The following is a 27,500-nucleotide window of genomic DNA, read 5'->3' on the forward strand; positions in this document are numbered from 1 at the left end:
ATTTATTGTTTGTGGAATGAAGGCAAAAGAGGAGGGAAATTACATTTTCGCCAGAGCTCAGGCCCATCCTGCCTCTTCTCCTCGATCCAGCAAGAGCTCACAACAAACAATAATGTCAGCTGTAATTGATCCGAGGTCGCCGCTCAGCCCTGCAGTAAAAGCCCGCTATTTAAGCGACAAGCCGCCCCAGCCTGCTCCTCAGATGCTGTCTAATGAAGCTGTCTGTCTCTGCTATTTACCTTCCCTTAAATGGAAGGGAAAGATGTACTGTATAAGCTCGGAGCCGAGAAGATTTGCTCTCTTCCCGCGGAACGGGACCTGCGCATGCCTGTGGAATGCATAATTGGCCACTGCAGTCAGGAATGGTGCATCCAGCACTAATTAAATGACTTGTTTCCAGCCTATCTGTCTTTGTTTGTGAGTGCACCGCGACGGAACGATATGTCGCAAATGCACGACGGCTAAACAAACATGCTTCTCGCAGGCCCGGGGATTTGAGTGAACCGCCTTCGCCCGTTTGAACTAACCGTGAAGGCGACATGAGAGTTTAATTTAGCTTTCTGGTCTACGACACAAGCTAGTTGGATGTTAGTTTGGACCGTAGGAATGGTGTTTTGCTCTGGCCATTCTTGCACTTAAAGTGCATTAGCAATCCCCATAAAACCCAGCATCCTGATTAGACCTCCCCTCAAAGGTGAGGCCAGGACTTCTTGCCCACAGCTTAACAAACATACGTTAGCGTTTGAGGCACTGTGACACTGAAAACGAGCTTTTCATTCTGAAAGCAGAAACCGAACATGCATTGTTAAATAACGTCTGACCGTGAAACTACAAAGCAGCTGCAGCTATTAAAACCAGTATATCAAGCATCAGAGTTACTGTTGGACAGAGTGACTATTAGCAGCAGCCCTTTCATAGACTGAGAGGAGTCTGGCATGCTGGCAGAGCCGGAGATTGTTTTCTTATTCACAGATGGCATCGCCAGTCAAGGCTGCTAAGCCCTGTAACTCATTAGGATCTGTGGACGAGTAGATCCTTCACTTTGATGTATCCACCCACAGTCTCTGAGTGTCACTCACTGAGTCCTGAAAGCCCCTCCCCCTTACATATATTTACACTAATAATAATAACAACAATAATAATAATAATGTTTGCATTATGTAATTAACAACTAACAACACACCTATAAACTAGAATTGCAAACACATGTTGTAATTCACAAATTATTGCTTGCTGATAGCAATATTTCCTAGAGCCACGGGAAATTTGGGATGTTGACAGAGAAAGAAAAACTTTAACATGCAAGATTTCCTATTTCTGATCTGATGTAAGAGGGCTTAACAAGAAACAGAAGATAAAGCGGGCGGGGGGGGGGGGGGGGGGGGGGGGGGCACATCTATTACACACTTGTGAGGACAGAGAGCATAAAAAATAATGACAACAAAACATCTCTGGTTTGATGAGGTAGCATAATTACACCGCCATACCGCAGCCATCAAAGCAAACATGTGGCAGGGATTACTGAGGAGACGTAGCATTGTTTTATTAGGAGTTTTTCTCTCCAGAAGGATAAAGGCCCAGCAACAGCGACTAGCATATGGTGGAGTGGGTTTCTTCAACTAATGCTACCTGTTACACCGCCTGGCCGATAATGAACAATGCGACATTACACACTACGCTACACACATTTTAGAGGACATACAGTGTAATACAACACTGATATCTTCATCCGAATAAATCATAGCTGATTATATTTTTACAATTCCAAATTGAATATAATTCCACTCTTCAGGAAATGGAATTCTGATCATTTTACAAAATGTAGGTACCTACAAAAAATCATGCACATACTTATTAATTTTTTTTTCTTTCTGATTAAGTACTACAGTCAAATTTCAGGGATACAGTACTAAGCCTGCATATGGGACTGAAACTTGATCTCGTTATCATAATTGTCCACATGATCAAAGATACCCAGACACGGACCTTCAGGATACATTATCTTGAGCGCACCCAAGCTGGACTCGAATCGGTTTCAGTTTAAAATCGTCCCATATCATTCTCAATAAACTGCAGTACTGCAACAATGCAGGACAGGGAAGCATTACTACCAGATGTTTCCACTGAAAGCACAATATATTCAAGACCGATCAATAATCCTCCTCCCCAGGGTCTGTGACACCCAGGCAGAGCGAAGAATCATCCCCATCTGATACTTAGCAAAGGGTCCCTTTTAAAAAGATTGCTTTCAGTCAATGGCGGGCAGTTGTCACTGGACTCGGACTCTGAGATGAAATACGCTGAAGGGTGTTATCCATCATGCGGCGTCTGGGCGCGTGGGGTGGCTTTCGGACTCACCCTTGCCTCATCTGTTCTAATTACTAAATTAGCATCGGCGTGCCAAGCTCTGCTGTTTCATGGTCAAATTCTTCACATGGGGGTTTGATAGATGTCACATAGCCTTAATGTATATTTGTCCATTTGATTCTTTGCCTGTTTGTTTATGGCATACATAGTTTCAAATCAAAAGGTTTGCAATGGATTACTGAAGTATAGTGAACGACGGGTTTGTTGTTGTTTGTTTTTTTAAAGCATTAAAGGTCATGAAGCATGTCAATATTTAACCATCCAGGAGTTGGACGACTGTCAGAACGCAGCCTGGCATGCGTAGCCTTTCCCCCGCCCTCCGCGGCTCTTCCCGCATAAATCTAAGCTTTGACAGACCGTCGTCTCAGGCTGCAAGCGTCCAATGGCGGCGCAAGCAGCTGTGCAACAGGAGGCGCGGGAGTGATGCGTGCGGCTACGCGCAACGCGCTCGTGCTGGAGCACGCGTCCGGCCAGGGTTAATGGAGCTCCGTGCATGACAGATGCCTCCGAAGGATAAGCGCTGCACCTACATCCCTCACGTTATAATTGCGGTGTTATCGCTGCGCTAATCGCGTCAGTGTTCAGGCTGCACTTTATCACACCGCGTGCTCTTTGTAGTCAGGGTCACGGCATGCTGCTCGTTTCGGGGTCTCCATACCTGATTGGTGGGAGGTGACTTATTGGAAGAATATTCGGAAGCACGGGCGCATTGCACGTTGCAGGCTGCAAACGCGTATAATCTGTGAAAGGTTGAATGTCATTTACTACACGTGTCACATTTACGCCAAGCGACATTGTCTTTTCAAATTGCGCTGATCTCTTCACTCCTATCTGTGCCTCCAAAGGTCACTCAATTCCACTTATAAACGTAACCTGACAGATATTAGTAAAGAGGGACAGCCAAATGCATATCTGGCCTCGGAATCAAACAGCTCCAAGTTAATTCGTCCAATTAATGAAGAATGAGCTCTAATGTTGATGACGGCTGACAAGTAAGCTGGTCGCGTGTTTTTAAACCCTCGCGTCTGCTATCGCGAGGTAAGCAGATGAGACAGCGATACAAATATTTGCATAGCCGTTTTATGTCCCTTGCGCCACTCAGCAACAGGCCTAATAACGCTACAGCTGTGGAAGTACTCAGCAATGATCGAGCTTGATATGGATCATTACAGAAAATAATGTTTAATCAATTCCTATTTTGTAATCTATTTCTGCAGTTGTAGGCATCTGTGTAAATCAGCCCACCACACCACCACCACGCAACCCGCCCACCCCCACAACAAATCATGCATATTCAATTTTTTGCTGATGCTTAACTGCGGATGCAACCGGAATTAGAAGCGATGACTTCATTAACGTAAATAAATAAATAAATAGGAGTGATTATCGAGTTATCTTTTGCAATTCTATTAAAATGTGTGGCACTCTCCACTTATCTGTCACCTTCCTCCCAGGAGCACTACACACTAATAGAGGTACTCGGAAGACCAGCTCCCAGGAGAGGCCACATCTCTCGCCAAAGCCAGCCCTGCCTCAGCCCAGTTTCCCAGCTCACTCTTCATGCCTCCCTTGTCTGCAGAAAGAGCCCCACTGATGTTTCCATCTAGACAAAACATCACTGAGGAATGTAAACCAAGCCAGGTGAGACACTTGTATGTTTTGGAGAAAATATTCTTTTACAAAAAGGGCTTAACGAGTGCAGTAAAAGGGGGCCAAGTGACTTGTAAAAAGGCCGAATGAATTATTTCCTTCATCTCTGCCGGTGTGGCTCAGAGGTGGCTGAGGTACAGCAGACATGTTTTCACCCTGTGGCTGCTGGGTGGTCATTTTCTCAACAGTTCTTGTTAAATGACAAAGAGAGAGAGAGAGAGAGAGAGAGAGAGAGAGAGAGAGAGAGAGAGAGAGAGAGAGAGAAAGAGAGAGAAAGGGAGGGGTAGAAAGAGAGATGGGGAGAGGGAGGGGAGAGAGGACGAGAGAGAGAGAGAGAAAAAAACAAGTGAGAGGGAACACGACAAAGAAACTGAGAAAAGAGATCGCTCGCATTTAGCCACGCAAGGCCACCAGCCAGAGGAAAAACAAAAAAACAAAACAAGAACCAAACAGCGATCCTTGCTGGATTTGTCCTTCCACGGAGCAGGATTTATTATTAGAAAGGACATAAACAGACTAATTAAATCACAGCAGTAGAGGCTGAGATGACAGCTGGTGCTGTGTGTGACCAAACAGATCCCTATCAAAGAGCAGTACGCATGGCTCACTCAATCCCCCCTCTACGGGGAGCTATATAAAGGCAAGGCGGGGCGGTTAACACGAACGCTTTATGCTAAAAACGGGCCCAGCATAGGCGCGGGCTGGTCGCGAAAGAGCCGCGCTCCATCGCCGTCTGAAGGCCAGGACTGCTGTAGTGATTATCGGCTTGGTGTGGCCGCCACTGCCTTCTGCTGCCTGTCAACACAGCTGGCAAAAAAACAAAAAAAAAAAAGTGGTTGACATGGTGATGCCCTGATGAGATTATAGATGACAACACAATGAGAACTGTAAGGGTCTTATAGTTTTTAATTTGCCCACGAGCATTGACTTCACATCAAGAAGCAATTGCTTGGGCACCAATCCCAGAACGTCAGTGCGTTTGAACCTTAACTGTGTGTTCGTTTTCTCTCGGGGAAAGGCAAACACACCGGGACAAACCCTGCCTCCATGGACTAACACTCTGTTTTGGCAGGCGGTGAATAACTAATGTGAGCTTTTAAACGCTGCTATTGGTGCGACTGCATATTTGAAGCCATTGATGAGATGAAAATATGGTTTTAACAGTTCAATAACAGGAAGAGCAATGGGAACAACTTAATCAATGGCATAGCTACATTTGCAAACAAGAGCTTGAGTTATAGCAGCAATAATTGATTCCACTCCTCCATGTTTTTGTGTATACTCCCTCTCCCTCATTCCGTTGTTCTTTCATGTGATGTCATTTCCTATTGATTGCTTCCTGGGTGTAATGATAGGAAGTTTCCCTGAGGTTTTTTTTCTGTGTGTGTGTGTGTGTGTGTGTGTGTGTGTGTGTGTGTGTTGTGAGTGTGTGTGTGTGTGTGTGTGTGTATGTTTGTATTTTTTGCCCTGACTTCTTCACCCCCTCCATCAGTGGAAATTTGCAAGCTGCACCGGCGGCTTAACCAAAAAGGATTAACTCCCATATCCAACGGAGAACACAGATAATGCTGGGTAATTGGTAAAAAATGAAGATGAATGGGACAGCAAGATAAGGACCAATTAGCTCCTCCATGCTTACAGCTGCGGTCTTGCTGCTGATCCATCTTTGGACTCCTGGCCTTCTCCGCCAGGAGGAGCCTGGTGGAATTAGCGCATGCGACCCCACCGGTGGTAGCAGGCTGGCCGAGCATCTCCCCATCACTTCGCTTTTAATTCCACCCATGCCACAGACACCTGTCACTGTCCCCACGGTGACCGCCTCTCTCTCCGCCCCCTGACAATGCAGCATCGGGGCTGAGCCAGGTCTGAGCAGGCGAACTGGCTAAGCTAGGGGAGCGCAGGCACGCGCACACGTCAACGCACTCCCAACCCCACACTCGCGAGCCTTTAAGGTTGTGTCGCTTATTTCATTATGGCAGCATCATCTGGTTGGTGATACGCACAATTCCCCCATCTAATTATGGGGAGGATTTAAGGTCCATTAACGTTGCCATAGCGAGGAATCAGCAGCAGAATGGCACCCAGTGGCCACAGGGAGAGGCTTTCTGTTCGCCTCCCCTTCCTTTCCCGAGCCCAGAGCTTCCAAATGCTTGAGCTGTCTTTGGATTTATTTTTTTCTCCTTCCACTTAAAAAAAAAGCAATTCCTGTGATGAAAATGGGCAGGTGTTATTTAGCAGGCAGCTGACAGGATTTCTCCCGTGGATGATGAAGGCTCAGGTTCAGGTCGACTCAATGGGCAGGAATGGTGCATTTGTCTCCGGGGCAGCATGTCGCACATGTTTTGCTTGGTTTGTGATCTGTAATTGTGGCATTTCCTGTGAGTCTATGGAACAATCCTCATTGTACATTGAGGGACCCCCCCCCCCCCCCCACACCAACCCCATGTAAAGAACTGGGGGAAAAAATCAAAGGGGGCCAAGCACTCAGCCTAATCACTCAGGATGTTTGGTTGTTTGGCTCACACTCAGACAGACTCTTTCTCTCTCTCTCTCTCTCTCTCTCTCTCTCTCTCTCTCTCTCTCTCTCTCTCTCTCTCTCTCTCTCTCTCTTCATTTATTTATTATTTATTTTTTTGGTTACAATTAATAATACCAATGCAAAGGAGAGGGTGATTGTGTTGAATATTTAATGCAGAGAGGGAACATTAGCCTGTTCAATTTACATCAACACAAAGAGAACACAAGCAATCCAAGTCCAGAGGTGAACAGAACGTCCTTCACACACTGTCTCAGCCTGTCTGCGTCTCAGACAAGACACAGACAATGCAGAGCTTCTGCCCCCGAAAGCAACCTTTCCGAGCGCGGTGCAGGCGGGCAAAACCAGGCTACGCAATGCCAGCAGCCACTTGGCAATGCAATATTACACTACTGCTGATATCAGTTGATATTATCATTATTACCGGAGATCTATTACATTAACACTACTATTTGTATCTGGAAAATAATTAGAGTTTCAGGTTACTCCATGTGACTAAATAGAAAAGCTCTGTTGCAAAGGTTAAAAGGAGCAGCTGTTATAATGCAGAAGGCAGCCACGTCTAAGGCCACACTGCCCGGCTGGGCCATTAGCGCAGCTGCAGAGTGGAGTTCCCCACTACTGTAGTCACTGCTATATCTGCCCAGTGATTCAGTGTCCTGCATTCCAGCTGCACAAAGCACTTCAAAGCAGGACATATTAGGTATTCAGACCCTAAAAATCACACACGCAAATCAATGGCCTGCACATACCAGACAGCTGGAGAGTGTATTTGAACTTCTTGTTGTTTTTTGGCTCCTCTACTTCGTTTTTTCTAATGCGCTGCAGTGCGCGAGTTCTCCCACCTCTCACAGAATGACCTTTTTGTTTTAATGCAGTAATGATCTTGTGCGGCGAAGACTTGGTCAGAGACAAGAATGGAAAACACTGTCCATTTCACTTAAAAACCTAATTTATATTGCAATTAAAGGCCGAAAGAGGAGCTACCGCTCCCGCCTGGCCGGCTGAGCAAAGCCAGCCGTATTTTCCCCTCTTATCAACCACATGACTCCTATTGGCCGCCCTGTCAGAAGAGAGCGCTTGATATAAACAAGAGATTGCACAGACATCCAGCAATCAATATTAGGATGGCTTCAGTACCAAGCCGTGTTCATTCCAGCCACTATTGCTTTGACCAAACGAAGCATTAATTCAAATCATAAATCCGGGGGGGGGGGGGGGGTTGCATGATTTAAATCCGGGAATGAGAGGCCGACCCGCCTTTAATGATTTATTTTCTACATTTCTGCATGCGAGAGATTTGTCCATACGCAGTGACGGGTCACCTTCAGACGCCAGAGGCGGACTGTTCATCACCATGCAGACTAGCATCTCATCGCTGTGAGTAAATATTAAAGTAAAAGAATCCAATTGATTGTGGATGGGCTGGAGAGGCGTCGCCACCATATATTTTACCCACAGCAGCTAATGCCTCTTGCCTAGCAGAACCACCCCCCACCCCCGCCCCCCCACTGCCGGGCAACCGAATTATTATTCTTCTGGGAGCAGGCATGCTCAAGGTTACAATTTAAATTGTAAAAAGATAAAAACAGTTTCTTATTAGCTTCATTGCCACAGCCTTGCCTATCCCGATTCGCATTTATCTCCATTTCAGTGACCTCGGAGCACCCCCCCCCCTCCCCCCAACCACCCTCCTACGCTGTTGGCTAGCAACTGATGACCTCACAGGTGCCGCGTTCCCTTTTGTTAAATGTGCTTGGGACACATCCTGTTTGGGCACTGCACAGTGTCAACTGCAGCTGGGAAATCCAAAACACATGGCGGATATATTCGGCCCGGAATCGCACGTGTGATCCTGCCCAGGGATTAAGGGTATCATTTGCGATCGATTTGTGGTTTTACACCATGGCATGATTTCCACAAAGAAATGAATAAAGTAATGTTGTAAAGGGAACGGGGAGAAGAGTATGATCTGAATGCATCTCAAAAACTATTAATTGAAATGGGGAACATTCAAAACCAATTTTCTTCACCAAATTGAATTAGCAGCTCACTTAATAGCTATTAGCTGTGTGCTCATGGCACCATTTAATGCGCTGGTATTTTAAAAGTGCTCTACCTGGTAATTATGGTTTTAAAACAACAAAATAAATAGATTGTTTAGTCAGACATTACATTTCATTACATGAACAGAACTACAGTGCTAGTTTCAGGATGGTGAAGAACCCAACATAGCCCAGCGCAGACTAGCAGCAATGTATATCAGTGTCAACTAATAAACAAGCAGCACTGAAGGGTTGGGTATGAAAATCACAGAGTAGAAGTCAAGCGTGCCAATGACAACTTAATCCCAGACCTGAATTTGTGTCAGGTACTAGACTAAAATCCAAATTGCCATCAATAGTTAAGCAGCCAAGGCTGGGTGAACACACTTCCAAGCTTCAGAATGAGCTGTATGGTTGGCTGGTGTGGGTGTATGTTTGTGTTGGGGCATGACGTACCCACACTGGAACTGAGGTCTCCATTCTCAGAGTCAGCTCCATGCTGGGCACTGTTGCCGTGGTAGCTGCTCATCACCTCCAGCTTGATCTTCTTGACCTTCATGGCCTCGGCAAGGGCGGCGTTGGTAGCAGCGGCTGCAGCTGCAGCCGCAGCCGTGAGCCCTGCAGGGAGAGCGCATGGGGCAGAGTCAGGAGCAGGGAGAAGAGTCAGGAGCAGGGAGAAGAGTCAGGAGCATGGGGCAGAGTGAGGAGCAGGGAGAAGAGTCAGGAGCAGGGGCAGAGTCAGGAGCAGGGAGAAGAGTCAGGAGCAGGGGCAGAGTCAGGAGCAGGGAGAAGAGTCAGGAGCAGGGGCAGAGTCAGGAGCAGGGAGAAGAGTCAGGAGCAGGGAGAAGAGTCAGGAGCAGGGGCAGAGTGAGGAGCAGGGAGAAGAGTCAGGAGCAGGGGCAGAGTGAGGAGCAGGGAGAAGAGTCAGGAGCACGGGGTGGAATGAGGAGCAGGGAGAAGAGTCAGGAGCACGGGGTGGAATGAGGAGCAGGGGGCGGAGTCAGGAGCCAGATTGAAATTTGTATAACTTGCAGGTATTAAAGAATCTGATGTAGTTATGCTTGTCTGGTTGTTTTCTGAGTAAAAGTGTTCTTAAGAATAAAACAGACCAATTTCTTAAGCCGTACCTGCACAGAGGGAAAACCATTATGCGCTCCTTGCTTTGCCTTCAACTGGAAAGTTTGATAACAGATATTTAAACAATACTATTTAGCTGCACTTATGGAATGCCCAGCATCTGATAACAAAGACAAACAATCTTATGCAAATGTAATCATGCGCATGATCTTTCCATTCTCCCACACCATCTTCACCAAAGATATCACTCTCAGTGAGTGGAGGAGCCTGGTGACACTGGAACTAGAGCGTAACATTAGCGCTCCCATCAGTGTGGATAGCTTTGCTGTTTTCTATTACACACCTGGGTCCTCATGCTGACAGGATGTTTTCATCTGCAAATCTGACTGTCATCAGCATCATCACTTAGTTCTCTCGCGTGCGCTTTCTCTCCTGTTGTTTGCCTGAGAACAGCCCTGACGCCACAGTGTTTTGATGGTGACAGATGGAGCCAGGATAACGTATCAGAACTGACATGTTGCCATGGTTTCTGTTTGTAAATAACCGGGTTGGGGATGTATGACAAAGTGAAAACAAACAGGCAGCATCGGTGGGAAGATTCCGACGCTAAACAAATGCACACACACACACACACACACACACACACACACACACACACACAAGCAAGCACGGCACACAAAATGCATCTTGGAGATTTCAGTGAATTTTGTGATATACATGTCAAATGTGCTCAACTGATTCCACTGGCATTGTAACTCTGAAAGAGAGAAGGGACATTGTGATTCTAATTCTTCTGTCTGCAGGTGCAGTAATAAGTTGGAGCCATTGTGTTCGGTGTAGTTAAAAGGGCCGTAGGGGCGCGGGAGAAGAGTGGAAGAAAGAGGAGACTGGCTCACCGACACTGTCATTTCTGATACACCTGAAGCGCTACCAGAGGCTGAAAGAGGAAGCCGTGAAAGAAGCTCAGAATTCAGAAATTGAGTTTAATGAAATGACGTGAATGGATGAATCGACGCGGAGCTTCTGCCACCGGCGTTCGCTGGACACGGCGATTTCTGCCTCCTTTTATCCACGGAGTAAATGCACCATTGAAGGTGCTCGCAGCACAGCGGAGCCACGCGTGAGGAGGTGGCGAACGTGCGTGGTGGGAAGCTTCGCCTCCCTGTTCCTCCAGTCTGTGTTGTAAAATTAACGAGCGTGAGGCAAAGACGGCAGTGCTGAAAGACACTCTCTAGTGTTCATCGGAGTCCACTTCACGTCTGCCTGGCCGCAGTGTAACTCTGAAGAAGATCATTAAACACTCTTAGTGCAATTGCCTTTATTTAAAAAAAAAAACTCTCCAAAATAACTGCAAGGCAAATATTCATGTTTCAGTTCATCCTAAAGGTGCCATTAAAATCGCAAGGCTAGCGTGCAGCCTAATACAAGTGTTTAATGGGACCTGTGCACGTCGCAGGCCACTGGTAAATTTGTCAGTACTTAGCTGCCACATCTCACTGACACGACTGGAGTGGAGCCGTTAGCACTGCTGCATCTGCAGACGGAGCGCGCAGGCCCGGGCGGTGGGGGGAGCAACCGGGTCTACGGGTGCGGGCGGGTGGGTGGGGAGGGGTTGCAGAGAAATCGAACATGTGGCATTAGTACGCCGGCCCGCTTCCCCGGCAGCTGATAGGCAGATGGCGGCAGGCAGTGCGTACAGCGTGGGCCGAGGGCGCATCTCATTTCCCGGGCCTTGTTTGCATTTCAGAGTACATCAGGACCATATTGATGTACAGTATACAAGGTGTCGGAGTGGGCACCCTCGTTTGCTGCCACCCGGTGCTGATCCGTGTGCGTGCCCCACGGCCCAGGGCGAGAGCACCCGCTCCACATAATGGATGTGGCCTCCAGTCTAACTGAAGGTCAGCTTTCATTTACGTATAATCGGAGTCAACTGTTTTCTAAATGAGATGCATCACAGAAAGAACGTGTGGGAAGGGGGGGGGGGGGGGGGGGGGGGGGGGGGGGGGGGGGGGGGGGGGGGGGGGGGGGGGGGGGGGGGGGGGGGGGGGAATAAACTGAAATCAGCAAATCAGCTTTAGGACGTTTTTAATGCTACATTTGACCATTAATATGGAATCAAAATGGGTTTAACAGTCACCTTCTTCGAAAACACCCTCTTCCTCAGCAATACAGACTACCTTACCGCATTTAACACCTTAACACAACATCGAGATGAAATCTCCTCCAGCTATGAACGGTATTGATAAACAGATTAGCATAATTTTCTGCTTAATTATCCTGAGTTAACATTATAGGCTTCCAGCATGCAGGGCAATGCAGGAATTCTCAAATCGATTAACATCCCCAGTCCCATTTAAAACAGAAAATGGTACAGAGGGTCACTGCGCTCAACATGGTGTCCAAAGCTACCAGGTACAATTTGCCATAACCAGACATGCTGCTCTTCTGGACATGGGTTAAGTAATGTGGATTCTGCTCAAAGAAGACTTTCTTGTCCAGAGCCTGGAGTCACGCATTCCTGGAAAGCCCCACGCGTGTTTAACTGAAACGTTTGGTCTGAATTCGGACGTGATTACACTATGGAAGCAAGAAAGCTTGCTCACAGTTCCTATATGGAATCTGTTTTCCAGTCCGCAACAGGTCCACTCTCAGCGCCCCAGCACGTCTGAGCAGCAGTTTCCCGCTCCTTCCTCGTTAGCACTCATTAGCATGCGTGGCAGCAATGGTGGCAGAGATCGCACTGTTTAGACTTTTGAAAGTCACCTTTAAATGCCGACTTTGGCGTCTGTTTTTTTTTTTTCTCCACACAGACAGGGGGATCTCCTCGGCCATGAACAAACAGCCGAGGTGCGCTTCACGTCAGGCGAGCCGGAGACAGCGGGGAGGGGAGCCACTCCGCAAATATGGAATCGCCCGGTACTGTCACACCGCGCACCAAAACAGCAAATAACGGAGACTGGGCCTGATCGCAGCCCTTGAAGCAGCTGTCATATTAAATAATAATGAAGGATCTATTAATATGCAAAAGGGACCATCAGCAGACTGGCTTAACGCTGTCATGCCACTGCATATTGTCAGAATGTTCATTATTAATTAACATGCAAGTTGCCCCATACCTGTGCAATGTCAGAACATTTCTCCAACAAATACCGAAGGTATGTGCCCCTTCTACTAATAAGAGTAATTAAATTAAGATCAGATTAACTTCACATCAGTACACAAAGAGTGACTTGGTGACATGGGTGATAAGCCTTGCCAGCACATATCTACTGCCTTTACAACACTCAATAAAGACTGAAGCCTAACTGTGCCGTGTTTACCAAATGCGGAACGCAACTCTGTTTTAACTTGACAGAAGGACGTGGGGGCATTACTGGTAGATACTGAACAGGGGCCGGGGAGAGGGTTGAGTGGGGCAACAGGGACCGTAGTAAAGTCAACCCAACACGCGTGAGCTGCTCAATTTGCATCGCCACTGATTTTGCCATCAATTACACGCAGCGCTAGGGTTCAGCCGCGGCGCGAACAGAGAGGAGTGCGGCATTCGATTTGACTGATGTGTTTATGACAGTCTAATCTCGCATCTGGAAGGAGGGATATGTCGAGGTCTGAGGGGGCTCAACATTTCATTAACCCCATTTGGACTCTCGTACGGCAGGCTGCTGTCCGGTTTATCGTGGACACCTGCTCGCAAACGGATGGGAAGATGCATGCTGGCTTTTGATATTCGCCCGCTTTCCTGCAACTGTGTTTGGATCGTTAGGTGTCTCGGTGCTGTACTGTTACTGTTTGTTTAATGATATGTCAGTGTTAAGTCATTCAGGTAGAGAAGGGCCTAGGCACAGTTTCAAGGACTGTTGAAGGAGGTGTGCTAGATGCTCATTTCCTGTTGTGTGTGTGTGTGTGTATCTATGGCATGCAGCACATGATCCACAGTTCAAGCTGGTGGTTTGGGCAGCAGCAGTAGCATCTCAAAGCAACTTTGCTTTAAAAGACATGTCACAAGCGCAATGTGTCCTCCCTGAGCAAATAACAGGATTTATAGGAGCCAGCAGTGCCTGTAATGTATCCACAAGTGGAGCGCTCTGGGAGCGCGGCGTTCAGAGCCGCCAAAGGCCAAACGATCTACGATTGTTTTAATAAAGGCAAAGCGAAGCGAATTAAGATGTCCTTCCCCGAACCAAGGGGACAAGGTTTTACAAGTACAAGATACATATGTTAAGAGAGGGCGGCGTGCAGGATGCGCTCACGCACAGAGAAAGCGATTTGTCACTTTCAGAGGACGTGCGCGGATACAGAAGTGCCTCCAGTCTCAGAGCAGGCAGAACCGGAGCGTCCTGACCTCTTCGCTGACGCCAATTAAACACCCAGCAGATGAATAACATGAATATCGCAGCAAACGATAACTCCATGTATAGGTTATAGCCAATCACTTGGGCTGCGTCGTAGGTCTCCTCACTGCCTGCTGATTGGCTAGATTCCAGGCGATACATCCTGGGCACTTTTTTAATGTTAAATAGAGCAATCTGAGCAACAGTAAAGGGGGAAACGGTGTAAAGAAACATGGCCTGCTTTTAGCAATCCTGCAGAAGGATGCATGCAATTCTGGTGAGTGGGTGAAACTGTGCTGTGTTTTTGAGCACACTAGCGGCGAATATTTGGCAACATCTTATATGAACCTTTTGCACAACTCACCAAACGCAGCCAATCCAAGACATGACACACGTCATATCTGTTTCTGACAGTTCCTAAAAAGTCAATTAATGGTGTGATGGCACACGGCGTAACGCATATGACGTAGCCATCGACGAAAATCAGGCCTCAAATGGTCCTATCCTGCAGCGTATCAAAGACAAATACAAGCCCAGTGCGTCAGTAGCCAGTCAGAGTGAATGCAGCATAAAATGTTACATTTCTTCAAAAGTTTGGACCGAAATGTCAAGATCAGAGCTTCTGTAGAGGTTTAAAGGCATGGGTGGATATCAAACAGATGTGGGTTTTTTTGTTGTTGTTTTTTTTTTTTCAGTACTGTGGTTGTGTTGTGCTTAATAAAAACAGACCATGGGCCCCCTCTTCCAGTGCAACATGCCCTGTGAGTTCCTGATTCCAAATGAGACACTGATAGGCTGACCCCGGGCGGAGGTAGCTTCCCCAGCTGAAAGCCTCGGTATGGGTGCCATTGTTGGAGATTGCCTATTCTGTTGCTGGGCTGAAATTTCAAATACACCCCCCCCCCCCCCCCCCCCCCCCCAACAAAAAGCTGTTATCTTTTACAAAGGAAAGTTGCCCTGTATGGGAAGTGGAAATGGGAGGACGATCTGTCTGCTTTGCAATGCAAACAGTGGCCACAAGAAGCACCGCATGCAGCCTTGTAGAGAGCCAATGGATCACGATGCAATTCTGATATTAGCTAATTGTACATCGAGGTGTGAATGCACGTTCACAGCATAAGCGGCAGGTCTGCCGAGAAGCCTAATGGCTGTGGATTATTAAGGAGGGCAGAAGAAACGAGGAGCTGATATGCAAATCGAGCAGCATTCTTGCGAGCGACATCAAAGCTGCCACAGCAAAAAAAAAAACCAGACACAAATAGAACAAAAGCATTTGGCTGTAATAAGACCTGCTCAAGGGGAACTAAAGGCACAAACGGCTGTTGTTGATTCTTGTGGCGATAAGCTCACTTTAACATCGCAACCGCCTATGTACATATAGCAGTGAAGTGGATTTTATCGGGCTAATTAAAATACACTTGAGGCAGAATGCAGCATCCAGAGAAACAATGTGAGACCCAAACTCTCCACTCTAATTTATTCCAGGGATGTTTGGGAGTAGGTGATGGGAGGGAGTGAGGATGATGGTGGACAGTCAAGCACCGTGACTGGTACTTCGGCTTTAGCCCCACGCCACTGAGTGGATGGCCAGTAGGGCGCTTTGGTAGAGATGTGTGCGGGCGGAAGGGAGGGAGAGCGTTACCTGTGGGGGGAATGATTCCCGGTGACATAAGGCCTGGCACCGAATGGGGCATGATGTGCGGGTTCTCTGGCGATGTAACACTCTGCGTCCTCTTCGGAGGCCTCCCGGGTCTTGAGCTAAAATGAAAGTGAAGTGCAGGAGGGAGGGTGTCAGAGACAGACACAAACAGAAGGGGTGAAGAGAACAGATAGAGAGAGAATGGGGAGAGCAGGGAAAGGAGAAGAGAAAATGAGGGATGAGAGAGAGAGAGAGAGGGGGGAGGCAGAAAAGGGAGAGAAGAGGTGGGTGGAGGGAGGTTAGTGTTAACATTCGGACCACTCCATAATGCAATTCCATTCCAAAGAGCTAACATGTACTGTAAATAAATTCCTTTTCAAGGACAGTTGCTTTCTGCAGCTCGACATAATAGACTTCCATAACTAATTAGATTACACGGTGAATTCATTTCCTTTATTGAAGATCAACCACTTTTTGATGCATAATTCATAGCCCGTACCTCGTTACCTGCTCCTCAGTATTAATATCCCCACACTATTTGAATTGCCTCGTTTGCATATGCTAAAATCCGGGCATGCAGCTTTCGGCCTGGAAATTACATGTTAACTTGTTATAATTATCACAGTCAGACCACTGTTGATTTATGAGACTTTTAAAAACCAAATATGTGTAGTTCTTGTAATGAATGATATTTTAAGGTTCTTCAGGAAATTAAAAGGCAACGGCAGCCTTAGGAAATGTTCTGCTTGCTTGATTTAATACGAGACTTTAGCTGGAAGGTGGTGTGACAGAATGACTCAGACCTGTTGTAAGCTCATGATGGAAACTTTTATTACTCCAAATGAGTGACCAAGATCATGCAATGATTAATGACATAGCATGCTTGGGCAGATTGACTGGTGGGGGGAAGGGGGAATACCCCTCCGAGCAGATTATGACTTGCTGTGCTTGTCAGTGTATCTGTGCACGTGAAGTTGCTCAGAGAGATTGGTAAGCATTATTTGTACAAGCTTCGCATGTTCTCAGAGTGAATGCGTTCTACAATTAGGCCATGGAACTCAAATACTTGTTTATAGGATTGTGTGTTGGGGGTGAGGAGAGGGGAGTCCAATTGACCGGATCCAATTTGCGAGCCATTCCTGAGAATAACACATTCTGGTACAGCGGTTCATTTGTCTAGAACATTCTTACAGTGTTTGATAAAAAAAGAGGAAGCATTTAAAGAGCTCACGAAAAATGAGCTTTTAAAAATAAGTTATGCCCTTAAATAAAAATGAAGCTAGATTCCTTCTACGTGGTCTACCACAAAATACCACACCTTTAAAGGCTATTTCCCTATTAACTTGAACTGAATCAGCTGAATACTGTTGGTCCACTAACAACATTAGCCGCTGGCTACAACAGACTTCACAGTTGATTCATCTGCAGGTATTTGCATATATTGAGGTTTCTGTTGTGACACTAAGAAACTGCAGCATCATTTGGGACATCATCCCAGCACTACCATAGTGACTCCCAATGTGCTCTGTGATTTGTAGATTCCTTAGCTTGTCGATGCACCAAAAAATACAGTTCCAGCCAGCTTCCGGAGACCCTGCCTTGGTCCATGTTATGATAAAATGAATAAAAACACATTCTTCACGTGCAGCAACTAATTACAGGGAAAGATGGAATAGCGTATCATTTCAACTGCGATCCTGATAGGAGAGGAATGCTATTATATATTTTCTTAGGCTGTGATGTCTTTTTTCCAGATCGCCTTCATTAAATAGCAATTCAAAGGGTGATTGAATGGGGCCTCCATTGAGTCAAGGTCTGACTTGCAGTACTTTTACCAGTGACTAAACAGACTCTCATTTTCATGGCCACGTGAAAGGCACAAAAACAGCACCATTTCTTGGAGAGGCTCAAGGCCTTTGTAAGGCTCACTTATTCGCATTCCAGTGTAGTCTGTCATGTGCATCAGTTTTGCCCATTTAAAGAGCAGGCAGATGAGCCGCGTTTCATTGCATTTTATCATGTTTTATTCCTGACAGGCATGAAATTGAAACGGAAATTCTTCACTCCTCTCCCTAAAGCGAGAGGAGCCATAAACTGGGAGCCAGGGTAGCGGGAGCGGGAGCGCCGGCACGCTCCTCATGCTTGGGCCCAGGGCTGTTCGTAGCACTGCGCAGTGTTTTATATACCACATCACCATCCCCGCAAAAACAAAGGTCAAGACGAACACAGACTGCGTCACGCCAACATATAACTGCAAGCAGCCACTTTGAATCGCACAGTGGAATCCTAGGGTAAAAACCTTTTAAAATTCTAAAAACAAAATTTGTTCCAGTAAATGGTGGTAATCTCAGTATTAATTCATACCTTTGGTGTATCTAAGGTCATTCAGGCATGTACCTAGTGCTTTATTACTGGTGCATTTGCTCAAGTGATACAGATGTCTTCAGGGATAAATGTTGAAGCAGTTCTGGAGATGAACTTGCACTCTCTCCCGCAAAGCATGGGTCAGATTGGGTTTTTACTGCGCCGATTTATCCGATTTTTTTTTGTCACGGGAGTGAGAACAGACAACGCGCAGATGAGGCAAGCTAACATGAGCAGCTTGACCCAGAAGAAAAAGTGCTGAAATGTAATTCCTGCTCCCACAGAAACACCTCTCTGATCTTCTAAGGGAGATTACAGACAGTTTTGCCGTCATCACTTTCAACGTACAGCGCTGAATTATTTATGTAGGACCTCAATAGAGGGCATGTGATGGTAAAAACCTAACACCCACCTCCCCCAGCAACACAAAACAGTGGGAAAAACCTCAAATGGACAAAAACGTCACATCGACTTTAGCACCGGCAAGAGCTTCTAGACCAGGATCAAAGGTGGCGTTTGCCTGGGAGCGGCTAGGATGTGCTTACAGAGGATCCTTACCGGATCTTTTAGTCCTCGTATACAATATCAGTGTACACACACATAAAGCAAAAGGGAGCTGACTTTTATATGGCCATTCAGAAAGAACAGCTTTTCATGAGGGAGACCAGTATATTAGCTCAACCTAGCATTCAAAGTGATATAATTTGGGGCAGAAAACTCCACCATCTGCTTTCGATTTCCAGAGTTCAAAACGCATATTTTAATGAACATGGTGGAAGCAGTGCTGTACTTCAGAGCCGAAGGCCCATCACGCAGTCATATGGGCTGTGGAAGGATTTACTTAAAATAGTGTTAACCAGTTGCCCTCGTGCATTCAAGTGGACACTATAGCCACACAGCCAACCCACTCTGTTCTCTGCTGTTTCGCTCTGGCCAACTGGTACAGGACTGTACAATGAGCATGGTAAGAATTGAACTATTACAAATGAAGCAGATGATTTGTCACACTGCTTGTGCTGAATCCTTAAATAGCCTGGCACAGAAAGTCCTGAAAAGTAGGCCATTATAGCGCGATGACGGCTCAGGCACTCCTGTGACTTGGGTACTGTACATTCTGTCTGCTGTGTTACTGTAAGACTACTCATCCAGACTCGGTCATAACAGACAGATAAATCGGTTGTTTTTACTTTTGCTCAGTGAGATACTCCCACGTGGTGCTGGGAGGAAACAAGTCAGTGCATGTCGCAGTAAGTGTGGAAACCTAACCACAACACGCAGGCATACAGCAAGAAGTGTGTTACTAGATTTGAACCACAACCTGCAAAGGGAACCACGAAGTTTGAGAGGCTCATTTGAGCCTGTTTAGCCCTATCAAAAAAGTTAACGCCTACATCTGAACAGCCATGACAAGATAATCATCGGTTAGCTCTTTACACCTGGAATTAAAACACATCCCAAATGTGTCCTCCGGGGCCACATCGTGATCTTTCCAAAGGTGCAAGCTGTTAAAAATGGTTTGCGGAATTGAATACATTTTCTCTGACATGTAAAGTGGTCATAACTACCTCTGGAAGTGGTTGAACAAATCAAATCACAAGAGTTTAAATTTGCCTCACAACAAGCACTTGTGCCTGACCTGTGAATTTGTCAGTTCCCAAAATCTGATCAGGGACATATTTTAACACCAGGTGGAAATCATAAGTTAATGGGACTGATCTTTAACTCGGTGGGACTATGCTGGTGCATAGTTGTTTTTTTTGTAACTCCTCTCCTCAGTCTCTGTTTATACTCCAATCACTGATCCTATATTTCTGGCTCCAATTTATTAGTCCTAATAGGCAGGGCTTGCCCCAGGCTTCAAAGTGCCAAATATGTTGCAAAGATAGGAATTCTCCTTTTTGTTTTGCAACCATGGTGAAAAGAAAATAACTGTGAACTTTCCCTGAACCGCACTTCCTTTAATGGCCTTGGTCCATGTTGACCCAGGATATCACAGTGGAACATGATCCTCCCAACCCCACCATGCTGCGAAAGCAATCAGATCAGGACCACACGATACACTCTGACTTCAATACATCAATGCAATAACCAACAATAATTTAATACAACCCCTCATCTATTTTACCCCTTCATTTTTTAACAGGAAAGAGGAGACGAAGGGAAATATTGCTTAGCACTTACCAAAACACACTAGTTTGTCTGCTGTGTGATATACTTGTGGCACGGAATCTGTGTCGTGCTTGACAAGAGCTCCGGTCGTGTGTGTCCCCCCCAACTCGCCAGATTCATGCTAATGCGCCGTTCGGAAGAGCTGTTTACCCCAAAAATTTTTGGAGTGCAAAATTGCACGGCAAATAACAAATAACCTCTGACACAGTGCGAAGATTGGTATCTGGTAAGGCTTGCGCTCGCTTGTCTGATAGAGACATATTTTGACATCCCCTGGTGAAACGTTAACCTCCAGCCAACGCTTGTTCAGCTTGAGTTTACCGAAAGAACACCCCACTTTGATTCGCCTCAAATGGAGCAATTAACCTTTCCCGCCTGCCTTTTGTTTGCCGTTTGGAAAAGGTAAAGATGAAGATATTTATTCCATTTACTCACAGTCTACCAAAACAAGCAGATGAATCATGGAGTCTCAGACTCTGTAAATACAGCCTCTCCTGAAATCCCGCCAATCAGGCCTTATAAAATATTAACTCAATGTCATTGCCCTTTTCAAATCTCTTACCTAGAATTCCCTAATTGTTCCTTTTCTTTATCTCACCCTGGCAGAGAGTAAATAAATTAACAAAATAGCTTTTATCGCCCTGAATAACCTTTTAACTGAGGGATTATCACGGGTTTATTTTTCATTTCTTTCCCAGCGATAGCAGTGCATGCCTCATTGATTACTTTGCTGAGGTAGTGACCAGCACAGAAAACAAGGTCTTATTGATAACAGAGAAAGGCCTTCCCTATAACAACAGCCTGCATTCAGATTAGCCATTCTTACTTTGTGATGGCTGCTCTATTTGGCTTGATTAGGCACAAATGTAAGCCTGCCTCTGCTCTCCGGCTGGCAGATGTTGGGGTCATAAATGCAGGAGCAGCTTGTACCAAGTCCTAATAATTATATGGGACGGCAACATAACATTCATAAAAACTAAAAGTTACACAATGTAACACTGTTGTACACGTTCATTAAAAAAAAAAAAAGTTCAAAAAAACAGCAAAAACAAGCAACAACAAAAATGGCTGAAACCATAATGAACTGGGAACGATTTCCAACTCAGCCTAGTAAGCATGACCTAATGTAATTCCTTTTGCAACTGTCCGATAGCTCTTTAATAGGCACACAGACTGCTGACACAACTGTGTGGCTCCTAGCATGTATACCTGAGGCAGTGAAGGGAAAGCAGTGCCTGGAACCCTGGAATCCTGGAATCCTGGAATCTTCTGTGTTCCTTTACGCTTGGAAATGCTCTTGTAGCTGCAGCCGTGTGAACACCTGCAGGCCCATAAAGAGGTCACCGTGGCGACCGTGCCACCACGGCGCTCGTCAGTCCTGCGCGGATCTGCGCATTATCTCCGCCTTTATTTGCATCGAGCTTCTGCGGCTTTATCGGCCCCCCTCTCTCACACACCTGTCAGCCAGGTAGCCGAAGCTGCCTTATCAGATCCAGATAGATGGATTATGTGCGAGCACTTCATATAAAATGCTCTTTCCCTCCCTCCCTCCCTCTCTCTCTCTCTCTCTCTCTCTCTTTTATTAGCAGCAACAGCTGCATCCGCAGGTAAACACTGAACTTTTGCGAGGAACAATATATTAGGTCAAATGCAATCAAAAACACCAGCCAGCTACCCCCACCAATGAGAGAGTCCCCCAAGCCCCCCCACGACCCCTCCTGCACTAACCGCCACCCCTCTCTTGCTGGCCCCGCCCAACCCCACCCCACCATCGTCCCACAATCCCGCACCGGCGCGTAACATTTACAGACAGAACGAGCGGGTGATCGTAAAGGTCCCTTTCCTGATCCCTTTGTGTACCTCATAGTGTGATTAAAAAGCCACCAGGCAGGACCGTCAAATTACTATTGCTATTCGGTCATTTTCCTTCCTCGCCCTTAATTTACATGGCTGTGTTGATCCCGAGCATGCAGGCACATAGGCCAGAGACACATACACAGTCGCAAATGAGCCTCTTTATCAGACTACTTAAGACAGATCTTCACTGGAGGAAGACCAAGGAAAGGGGGAGGGGAGAAGAGGGAAAGATCCGGAAATGCAATAAAGCCACTGCTTATTTTAATGCACCATTAAAGGCCCAATTCCAATTCCGTAATTGCGTTCCGTAATTCTAAAGCTTAAAATTGTTTTGTATCAGTTCTATTACCACTAATAATGAGGCAGCAGCCTCTCCATGTCCTGGGAATTGATGAAGAATGCCTAATTGGTTGACTTTTCTGTGCCTAATGGACGATTCTCTTAATTAAAAAGATACTGCAGAAAATGTTATAAATCAGATACACTGAAAAAAAAAAAAGTAAATGCAGTTAATCAAACGTACAAAAAAAATGAACAGTTCCAGGAAAGAAAGAGATTAGTTGATACAAGCTCCGTCTCGATATTTATTAATTGCAGTCGCTCTGGTTAACACAACAGAACAGGTCTTATCTTTAAAACTGTGGGGAAATTTTATCTGAAGTGCTTTGACTGAGCCTTCTTTTCCCTGAACTGCAATGCATACGAAACAAGTCTTCAAAACAAGGCCTTAAAAACTTACTAGTCAGGGTGCCTTTGAGGATATTTAATTAAAATCTAATCCTGCATTCATTAAGGCTCACATAAATTAAGCTGTCATTCATAAGATTTATGGATTCTCATTTGCATATTGCATACAATTCATCAATTACTCAAGTATGAAAGGAGCACATTTCCCTAGGAGCTGCCTGCTGCCCTGCCAACATTTGAAATGAGAGAAAGAGCAGGACTGTCAGGCATTCGAAACAAACTTTCCCCACAATGTCTGCCTCCTGATTAATCTAATTTTCAAGCCATCCCTTTACAAGATTGTACACAGTCCAGCTGCAGTTTCCAATTATATCTCCTGTCCTCGCCTTTAAGTTTGAATGGGAGATAGATACAGCACAGGGCAAGTACCCAACCCCGGTCTACGCCATGCCGCACGCCTATTTACTCCCAGCTCCGTATATTAAAAAGGGTTTGTTTTTTGTTGTTTTTTTTGAGGAGAAGGAAAACTCGAGTGGGGGTGGACTTGCGTGGAAAGCGCCACGATTTGATTTGAAGGACTGTTGGGCCAAAGCACGGCGTGTAATGATGGCCTATTTCCTGACACTTTTCCACGCGCTGGGCCGTGGGGCAGAGGGACACTGGGCTCGCGTGCTCAGAGCGCAGGCGCTGAGAGCCGGAGCAGAGTAAGTGCTTAAGCCAAGCCAGGCGTGAATACTCCTAAGATAAAAAGGTCAGGCAAAACAAACAAACGGCTTGCAAGGATGAATAGAATTAATTGAGTCATTAATATGCATGGCTAATAAAGCCCCAAAAATCCGGTGGAGGAAAAAAAAAATCATTGTGGACTATTTTCTTTTAATGGCTTGTATTTTCAGCATGGACGGATTCAAGACATGTAGGTATCAATCTCGGAAGGGGCGGGGTGGGGCGGGGGGAGGGGCTTCAACAAACAGGTTGGCGTAACCTCAGCATTCAGTCTTCGTGTTGTACAAAGCAGACAAAGGCAAACTTGTTCGGGTGAGAAGATTAATTCCCAATTAATCCCAAATACTGGCAGAAGAACAGACCAAGTAGAGTAAATGAAAGTCATACTGAAGGGGACTTAATTGGCTCCCCATAGTAAAAGAACTGGATAACAGAGATCAAGCAGGAGTTTATTAATCCTTCCCATTGTTTTATGAAACAGTGGTTGGAAGGAACTTCAGATAGAGCCAATAGTTAAGACTTTAATGTGCTTTTAATATTAACAGCAGGCTGCAATTAAGGGGCCACCAAACAATAGCACTCGAGAGTGATGCATATTAATTGATAGAATATGAGTTCTGAATCAATACGATTAACACAGTGTGTAGGACAAGTAATCCACGTGCAAGCAGGTGTACGCACACACAGGCACACACATACACACCACACACACACACAGTACAAACACAGCACAGTGATTACTTTAAATAATAAATGACTGAATGACATTTTGATATTTCTATTTTTAAATGGCAAAAGATATATATAATTATAATGGCAAAATACAGATATATGTATATAAGTATGTATAAGCAGATATGTGCAGTCACACACTGTGCCCTGCACAGTTTGTTAGCCCATCATCACTGGTCAGTTTTCTGATCACAGGACTGCAGCTTACCCGAGAATATTATGGTTAAGCAACACAAAGCAGTATCTACTGTCTAGTATGTGGGACATGATTAATTTTGCATCTATGTGGTTGCATCTAAAAAAAAAAGACTAATATAAGTGACAAAGACTGAGTGAGAGAAAGAGAGAGAGAGAGAGGGAGAGAGAGAGAGGGAGGAAGTAAGGGACATGAATGAATGGATGAGGTAGACTGATAGAAACTGAGGCCTGCTTCCTCTGAAAATCAAACATACTTAATGTTGTAAACAAGAAATCTGTAATGATTAACATTAATTGGACTCTGAATCAGACTTTTGTGATACATTAAACAAAAAATTATACTGTTTTTTTTCTCCTTTTTACGTTTTTAATAATTAATGAAACATAAATATTCCAGGGAGTTCAAAACCGGTCCATGGTGGCAGAGGAATGCTGCTTGCACATGAACGGTGGGAGCTTTCTCAGTGTGCACAGGGGTTACAAGTCCACCCCATTTCTCATGCTTCCAAGTCAGACATAATGATACTTGTTCCCTGGGTTACGGTGCTTGCTCGCTGGGGTAACTGTGCTTACTCCCTGGGTAATGGTGCTTACTCCTGGGTAACGGTGCCTAGTCCCTGGGACAATGGTGCTTGCTTCCTTGGGTAAGGGTGCTTGTTCCCTGGGTTACGGTTCTTGTTCCCTGGGTTACGGTGCTTACTCCCTGGGGTAATGGTGCTTACTCCCTGGGTAACGGTGCTTGCTCCCTGTGGTAACTGTGCTTGCTCCCTGTGGTAACTGTGCTTGCTCCCTGGGTTACGGTTCTTACTCCCTGGGGTAACGGTGCTTACTCCCTGGGGTAACGGTGCTTGCTCCCTGGGGTAACTGTGCTTACTCCCTGGGGTAACGGTGCTTGCTCCCTGGGTTACGGTGCTTGCTCACTGGGGTAATGGTGCTTTCTCCCTGGCCTAAGGGTGCTTACTCCCTGGGGTAACTGTGCTTGCTTCCTGTGATAATGGTGCTTGCTCCCTGGAGTAACGATACTTGCTCACTGGGGTGACAATGCTTGCTCCCTGGGGTAACTGTGCTTGCTTCCTGTGATAATGGTGCTTGCTCCCTGGAGTAACGATACTTGCTCACTGGGGTCACGATGCTTGCTCCCTGGGGTAAGGGTGCTTGCTCCCTGGGGTAAGGGTGCTTGCTCCCTGGGATAATGATGCTTGCTCCCTGGGGTAACTGTGCTTGCTCCCTTGGGTAACGATGCTTGCTCCCTGGGGTAACGATACTTGCTCCCTTGGGTAACGATGATTGCTCCCTGGGGTAACGATACTTGCTCCCTGGGGTAACGATACTTGCTCCCTGGAGTAACGATGCTTGCTCCCTGGGGTAACGATACTTGCTCCTTGGGGTAACGATACTTGCTCCCTGGGGTAACGATACTTGCTCCTTGGGGTAACGATAATTGCTCCCTGGGGTAATGATACTTGCTCCCTGGGGTAACGATGCTTGCTCCCTGGGGTAAGGGTGCTTGCTCCCTGGGGCCTGGCTCTGACATGCAGAGCCCTGTTTTCATATTCTGATGCTGTTTATGCAGTGCCACTCGTCTGCCGAGAGTTGCGGACTGCGATCGATCCGGCCGGCAGCAGTTCAAACGTTGCTCCCTGCAATAACATCACGGCCTGCCCTCCTTCCGGAGCAATCTCAGACCGCTGTCCAAAGAGCAAACAACGGGGAAGAAAGTCAAACGGCAGCCTGAAATACAAGTGGCTCCCCCTGCCAGAGAAAAGCTTGAGTCGGGGGTATGGGGGGTGAAGACAAATTGAATGTGGCACGAACAAGTTTACTTTCATCTCCGCTGACTGATTGGCATCAACTGCCAAACGCAGTGGAATGGCGTCGAATGAGGCCCTTACCATTTAAACCCACAGAATGACAATTACTTCAGACAAGCTTTATCAGAGGCCAAGTCCTGGCTGATACGCACCCACCCCACCCCAGAACACTGAGCAAATCACTCGCTTTATTCCTGGAAGCTGTAGATTCCATTAAAAGGCTTCACGAGGAAGGAAGAAAAGTCCATTTAAGCCCGGCTCGAGAGTAAACTCTCCGACTCAGCACATCTGAGGCAGGCTGGAGCTGTGTCCTCACACCACTTGATGATATAATTCTTAATGTACGGCTTGAGGAGACATAAATCTAAAACCAGACATCACCTGATCTTTTTTTTTTCCCTATTCTCTCTCGGCTTTATGATGAATTGTTTGCAACATGCCCGCGACTAAAGCCTTCAACCTCTTCAAACCCCAGCTTCTAATAACTCGTCGGCACAGGCTGGGGGGGGGGGGGGGCTATACATGACAGAATGATGAATATCACAACAGACAGCTCCAATATGGCACAATTTTAGCAGATCAATATCACAGCGCAATATAAGAAAAGAAGAGCAGATATTAGTCTACACAGTGTATTACAGATGAGGTACATCTCTCCTCCCTGCTCTCGCTGCAGACCCCGACCATATTTCACACACATCTCATCTGCCGCTACGCCCAACACCGTGGAGAAGCTGGCTGCATTGGCCTCTGCTTGAAATTAGTACAGCGCACAGCAGTTTTGATTGAGTCACCCAAACAAGGTGTGTGTGTGTGTGTGTGTGTGTGTTCAAACAGACACAAGCTTGTCCGGGAGTTTTCACATATTTATAATTATTTTTAACATTTTATTTATTTAAAAAAATATGGATAGTTTTTGGTGACTGTGTAGTTACTGGAATTTTAAAGGTGAATATTAAGGCAACCTAGAATCTAAAGATGGGAAACTTCAAACACTTGTGTGTCTAGGATTTGATAATTAACTTTAGGAACTCCACTAGTTGATATATATGTGTGTGTGTGTGTGTGTGTGTGTGTGTGTGTGTGTGTGTGTGTGTGTGTGTGTGTGTGTGTGTGTGTGTGTGTGTGTGTGTGTGTGTCACATTCCCCTGTCCAAGTCCCTGTTTGCAAAGAGTACAAAAAGCACTCTCACATGTTGCCCTCTAGCTTGAAATGTGATACAGAAACAATCAGGGAAAATGAAACAGTATCTTGTAAAAATGATAAAACAAAGGGTAAAACAAATGAAAAATTCCACTAAATCTAATT

The 27,500-nt window shown here is 46.0% G+C and overlaps 1 protein-coding gene across 2 annotated transcripts in view; it reads right to left on the reverse strand.

The window, feature by feature from the left end:
• Positions 1–27,500, reverse strand: part of dachd (dachshund d) — a 95,570-nt gene that overhangs the window by 32,306 nt on the left and 35,764 nt on the right. For both annotated transcript variants that reach the window (XM_035523018.1, XM_027005225.2), the window contains exons 2-3: positions 15,652–15,767; positions 9,055–9,216 (exon numbers count right to left, since the gene is read on the reverse strand). In XM_035523018.1, coding sequence (XP_035378911.1) covers positions 9,055–9,216; positions 15,652–15,767 — 278 coding nt within the window. The remainder of the gene's footprint in view (positions 1–9,054; positions 9,217–15,651; positions 15,768–27,500) is intronic.

This window comes from Electrophorus electricus, chromosome 25 (genome assembly GCF_013358815.1).
Source record: "Electrophorus electricus isolate fEleEle1 chromosome 25, fEleEle1.pri, whole genome shotgun sequence".
Lineage (NCBI taxonomy): Eukaryota > Metazoa > Chordata > Actinopteri > Gymnotiformes > Gymnotidae > Electrophorus > Electrophorus electricus.